Here is a 6,517-nt window from a genome sequence, read left to right on the forward strand (position 1 = left end):
CGCCCGCGGCCGCCGGGGGGGGAGGGGAGGGCGGCCGGGTTGGGAGGGGGAGGGGGGAAGGGAAACAGCGAGGGGCGAGCGGGCTCTCCGCTCGCCCCTGGCTTCAGTACCGGGTGGGGGGGGAAGAGGAGCTGGGGGGGAGATGGAGGGGGGTGGAGGACAGGGGGGAACCAGCAGGATGGGGGGGGGGTACTTACCTCCTCCTCCTGCTTCCTCCTCTGCCTCCCTCCACCACCACCCCCCCGCGAGTATCGTGGGTCCCCCCTTGTTCTTTACTATTTCAAATGCTGGTAATTGTTCTCCATACCACATAGACCTCCCCTATTTGAACATGCTATTCTAAATGGGAGCCAGAGGAAGGGAGGTGTGTGACTGCTAGATTACTAATTCCCTGTGAGTGCATAAGTGCCTGTGGTAACCAGTCGCAACTGGGGAGCAGGAGACATGGGCACTAGGTGTGGCCCTAATCACCACTATGGAAGAGAAGCTGGGAATGGTGGCCCTCTTAATGAGTAATTCCAGAATTAACCAGGCGGTAGTAGTATGCCAAAGGAGAAATGTGAGCAAACCTCTCCGAGAGCAGAGGCTCGGGATGGCTGCTGGTGCCTAGATGCCTCAGGGAGCCGAAATGGAATGGGCGCATGGGTCAGCAGGGCTGTTCCACTACAGTCCCCTACCCCTAAAGATAGCAGTTCAAAGAGAGGAACTTGTACCAACAGGAATATAAACCATAGGAAGATTAAACCAATAGCATAATCTGGTCCTAAGGATGAAAACAGCTGTAAAAGCCAAGAGCATCCTTTGCTCATTTTTCTGAGAAGGAACTCAGTTCAGTAATGAGCTTTGCTCTTGATCCAACAAAGAGGACTCTGGAGACAAATTTCAAAGAATCAGGGCAGTAGTGACAAATTTTATATGCTGTTGCATGTTGCAACCAACAATTCTTTCTGTTATTACTAATCCAGCCAAAATAAATGACTATTGCACTAATATTTATTGCCTGATTGTGCTTCATAGTTAAGTTTGCTCACACTAAAATTGGGGGACTTTCCCCAGCTTATGAAGAAATAAAGTCCAGCAAACATCTATCAAATCAACTATATAGTTTTGGGGGTTTTTTTCAAAGTACCCTCTTCTTTAATTCTTCTGGATCTTCATTATATTCAGAAGCCAACTCAGTCAAGCAGTCTGAAGCACTGTTAGGAACTACATTGTAGATATCTCCTGTAATGAAGATGGTGTATAATTTAGGACACTGTTTCAGAACAGAACAAGTAAGATGAACTACCTTCCCAATGCATATCAACACAAAATAGTTAAATCTCCAGATTTTATCATTTTATAACTGATACCAAAATTACTCTCATAGAGCACATATCTTCCATAAAACAGGGGTAGAAGCCTCCAGTCTTGTGTGGCCTGCTTTTTTACACAACTAAAATCAACATCTTTCACTGATATTTTTTAAATTTACAAAACAAGAGTACACTAAACTATAATTTATGGAAGACACGTGTCCAAGCAGGGTTTCTATTAACTTCCTAACCTTGTACGCTCAGACAGCTCTCTATTAAAATTCAGAATGACAGCCACCACAGTTCAAAAAGTAAAATGCAGACAACGAAACGTAGGCAAAGATATGAAATATATGTCAGTGGGAAACTCCTGTAGTCTCATCAATAGACCCACAAACTTTGGGACAGATTCTGAAACCAATTATTAGGCAGGCGGCCCAGTCCAAAAGGAAAAGATTATTTTCTTTTAGAGTAGCAAAGAGAGGAGATTATAAACTGGCTGTCTGTGTAGGCCATCTCTCTGGTCAAAAATGAGGAATGACTATTGGTTTAATAAAAGACAACAGAGAAATATCCAGCTAGGGATTGTATTTGTTTGAGGATAGTATTGGACTGATCAGAAAAACAGAGCTTTGCCAGGCAATTCCAAATAGTCTAAATTAGATCAATCCGAGGCAAGAGAACCTTCCTTTCAGAAACATTAATGTGACAGATGTGGCTAAAGATACACTGATTAATTACTGAGAGGCCTTGAGTTACAACCTAATGATCAGATATGGGCAACGGAAGCATGTTTCCAAGACAATTATTTGATTCCCCGTAAGATGATGAAATTAGACACAGTTCTGCTTCTCTGCTGGTTCTTTTGTATTTTGTAGCCAGACAGGGTTGACTGACCTGATACTAAGAGAGACAGAAGAAAAACTGGTTGTGACACTAAGACAGCTAAGGGAGAATTAGAAATCAAAACAGACGCTTGTCAGCAACACAGAAAGCAGAAAATTTCTAACACAACTACATGGAGTTGTATGATCAATCCCCTCTGAAATATTTTTGGGAACTTATGGTTCAAGAGTAATCATTAACTCCCTTAAATCTGGGGATTGTTCCTAATGCAAATCTTCCAGCAGTATACCTCTATCAACTCATAGCTCCAAATTTGCGTAGAGCCATATCCTTCACTAGATTTAATGTTCTTCCTTCAGCTACCTTATCTGGCAGATTCCAAGGGATTCCCTATTATAGCAGGTGCTGTCCTTGTATGAAGGACTGTATTGAAACTGTTGCCCATGTCCTCCTCCAGTGCCCTCTCTATTTGGTGTCCCGTCGGGATCTTCTATATCCCATATTAGGCCAATTTTTAGAGACTCCTGATTATTTTAAGCTCTTTTTCTTTCTCGATAATCCAGATACAGAAATAACTGAAATAATAGCAAAGTTTCTCTGCAGTGCTATGGTCCTACGGCCTGATAAGTGATATTATGAATTAGGTATTATTATGATGTTACTCTCTGATGTTACTATGCAATTTTAATTTTACCCTCCATGATTTTGTATTTAGATTACTGTACCTTTATTTATATGCCAATAAAAGGCTTTGGATTGGATTGGATTGGATTGGTAATCATTAACTGGTAAAACTGGCATTTGTTATAATGGTGTCATACCAAGTTCATAACAACTGGCTGCTTTGCTGAACTTTAAAATGGCAGTAGCTTTGGAAAGCTGGCCAGAATAATAACATAACTAATCTGTTGCAAGGCCAGCATCAAGAGCTAGCATGGTTAAGCACCAGACAGTGTAGCAGAGGACATGCCACCAACACTTGGTCCGTGCATGAAAGCCACATTCTGATTCTTCCTCCAGATGCAAGGTTACTATTACCCTAGAGAAAAAGGTCCCTGTAGCTTAATGGGATGTTATTTACCAGATGATTTTGATTTACCTTCATGCAATGAAAAGCTTCACCTGCCTATTTCCACACATTGTAGCCTTATGAAAGGGCTGGGACATTGCTTTTTATTCCAAGCTGTTGCCAATCCTATCCAGATGCCTTTCCTATCAGAATATGAAAGATTGTCCCTCTGCTGGAGACATGATAGGACTTAAAGGAAATATAGGAGGTACAAAATTAGGGGAAAGAAAAGAGGAAGAAACCTATATAATGGGAGAAGGGGGAGGAAGAGGCTGTGATGAGGGCTCATGGAACCCTATGTACAAAGGTTGCCAAAGATCTACAGCAGCCTTTGAATGAACCTGAGAAATACATTGTTGTTAGACTAGTATCTTGTTGAAATGCTTTGCGGAAACAGATCAAAGCTTCTCTAGTCCCAGGTTTCTTTGAAAAACTCTCAGCAACCACCAGTTCAGCAATTGGTTTACAAGAAATTAGCCAGTGGTCTACAACCTACCTTCTACCTACTCTGTCATGTAATATATTGCATTAGAATCTTCTGATGAAGCAGAATTGCAATGCAATAAAGGAATAGAGCATTCACAGGAATGTACAGTTTTTCATTTGAATAGGCCTGTCCATTAGGTTTACATACACCAAAAGAGAACTTAGGAAACAGGTGACTAGATGGTCATCCAAGCTAACTTGATTAAATCACAACTTACTTAACATGTCATCATTGTCCAAATCTTGTAAGAGTCTTTCTGCATTTTGACTTCTGGCTGTCACAAAATTTAAATAACGGCGGACCGAATCTGGCAGTTCATCTGAAATCTAAATGCGCATTTTCAATTAAATTCTACACTTTCAATTTTCATCATAATTATTTTCAAATTAGAATTGTCTTCAGAAAAGTTAGAAATACAGATAGCTCAACCCAGCTCCTCCCCACAAGGGTAACATGCATACAATATTCTACTGATGGATAAGTGTGCCATGAGAGTGCAGAATTCATTTTGACTGCTTACAGGTTTAAATACTTACAGGTTCGCTATCGCTTGAAGCTTCAGCTGATGAATCTATGTCTGGATCATCAACTTCAAGAGAGGAAATGCTGATTTTGCTTAATTCAATTTCTATTTCTTCTTCAAGTCTTATACTATCATCATCATGATTGTCCTCCATTACTCTCACTGGGACATGGAAGGTGTAAAGGGACTATATGTTACTGAAGGCTGTGCCAACTGTTTACATTTATTATATTGTTGTCCTGTTCTTCAGTCATAGCTGATTCTTAAAGCCGGGCAAAGAAATAAAAAACAAACACAAATGAAATTATAATTCAGTATAAGTATTCCATAGGGAGAGGAGGACTATTCGCTGAAAGGTGCCTGGCTTTTAGAAGGGAGCTGGACTGTTTCCTGAGCTTCCTCCCTATGATGATCCCCACTGATTTCAATTGGAAGTTGAAGGGACATATGAGTAGGATGACATCAAATGACTTTTGTTAGCCTGACAAGTTTAAACATCAGCAGAATATTGGACAAATGCTATTATTAAGCTCAAAGAGGAATGAATCAGCATAACTTCTGCAAAAGGAAGTTCTATCTCACCAACCTTCTGCAGTTCTGTGAGAGGCTTAACAAGCCTGTTGATACAAGTGATCCAGTAAACATTGTGTACTTGGACTTCCAAAAGGCTTCTGACAATGCTCTGTACCAGAGATTCCTGAGTGAATTTAACAGTCATGGGATGAGAGTATGGGTCCTATGAATTAAAAATTGGTTAAATGACCGGAAGCAGAGAGTAGGAATAAACTGAAAGCTCTCTAAATAGAGAAAAGTGAGCAGTAGAGTCCCACAATGGTCAGATCTGAGACTAATTCTATTTAACTCAGTCATAAATGATCTGGAATTGGGACGAAGCAGTATAGTGGCCACATTTACAGTTGATACCAAATTATTCAGGATGGTGAAAACCAAAATAGATTGTGGAGAGCTCCAGGAGAAGTGAGTAGGCTGCACCATGGTAAATGAAGAAGAGAAGAAGAGATTGGGTTTATACCCCGCCCTTCACTCAAGAGTCTCAGAGCGGCTTACAAACTCCTTCCCCTTCCCCTCTCCACAAGACACCCTGTGAGGTTGGTGGGGCTGAGAGAGCTCTTTCAAGAACTACTCTTTCAAGAACAGCTCTGACAGAACTATGGCTTGCCCAAGGTCATCCAGCAGCTGCAAGTGGAGGACTGGGGAATCAAACCTGGTTCTCCCAGGCTATAGTCCGTGCACTTAACCACTACACCAAACTTGCTGAGCTTCCTCACTGTAGGTAAGTGCAAGGTGATACATACTAAAAAAAAAAATTAGGCTGGTTGTAAATTGGCATATACAAGATGGGTGGACATGTTAGTCTGTCTGTGGCAGTAGAAAAGAGCAAGAGTCCAGTAGCACCTTAAATGCTAACATAATTGGTGGTGAATATGAGCTTTCGTGAGTCACTGCACACTTCTTCGGATATTTGAAGAAGGGAGCAGTAACTCATGAAAGCTCATTCCCTGACACAAATTTTGTTAGTCTTGAGGGTGCTGCTGGACTCTTACTCTTTTCTACTGGGCATATACCAAACATATTACATATAACAGAAATAACATGGAGAGGTACTTGTTGGATGACCTGTTTCTAGTCCTAAGGAAACGTCTTTAAAATATGTTTTATTTTTTTTTTTGGTAAACAAATTTTTATTTTCTCAGGAATACAACATATAAAACATTTCATTCTATCAATTGTCTACCCCATTCCCAGTTCCTCCCCTCCCTCCAATGGCTTCCCACAATGCTTCCACCCCTGCTCCAAATTACTTCATATCATCAACAATATCAGTTTTTCATCATTACAATCTAAAGATAACATCGTTTGACTTAATATTGATCTAAACATATTAAGTTTTGTTTCACATCCCAGTTCTTTTCCAGATAAATTTTAAGATCATTCCATTCTCCAAAAAACTCATCGTCTTCTTTGTTATTCAGTTTTTTTGTAATCTTATCCATTTGTGCCATGAACAGAACTTTTTGTATCCATTCTTCAACCTCTGGTACCTTTTCTGTCTTCCAAAACTGAGCATAAATCATTCTCGCTGTCACTATCAGGTACCAGAGTAAAGTTTTTTTAGTCGTATTGACTTCTTCCATTTTAAGTCCCAAAAGCAGAATTTCCGGTGCTTTTTTAAAAGAACATTTCAATATTTTTTGCATTTCATTGTGGACTTTTGTCCAAAAGTCTACAGCTTTCTCACAAGTCCACCACATATGATAAAATGAGCCCTCATGCCT

At 40.4% G+C, this 6,517-nt stretch overlaps 1 protein-coding gene across 1 annotated transcript in view; it reads right to left on the reverse strand.

Annotated features, from left to right (window-relative positions):
* The window catches only part of LRRIQ1 (leucine-rich repeats and IQ motif containing 1), a 155,566-nt gene extending 151,192 nt beyond the window's left edge, over positions 1–4,374 (reverse strand). The window contains exons 1-3 of the mRNA XM_015405489.1: positions 4,234–4,374; positions 3,915–4,023; positions 1,130–1,224 (exon numbers count right to left, since the gene is read on the reverse strand). Coding sequence (XP_015260975.1) covers positions 1,130–1,224; positions 3,915–4,023; positions 4,234–4,374 — 345 coding nt within the window. The remainder of the gene's footprint in view (positions 1–1,129; positions 1,225–3,914; positions 4,024–4,233) is intronic.
* Positions 4,375–6,517: the final 2,143 nt, after the last annotated feature.

The sequence above is a fragment of the Gekko japonicus genome, unplaced genomic scaffold (genome assembly GCF_001447785.1).
Source record: "Gekko japonicus isolate JY-2015 unplaced genomic scaffold, Gekko_japonicus_V1.1 scaffold2091, whole genome shotgun sequence".
Taxonomy (NCBI): domain Eukaryota; kingdom Metazoa; phylum Chordata; class Lepidosauria; order Squamata; family Gekkonidae; genus Gekko; species Gekko japonicus.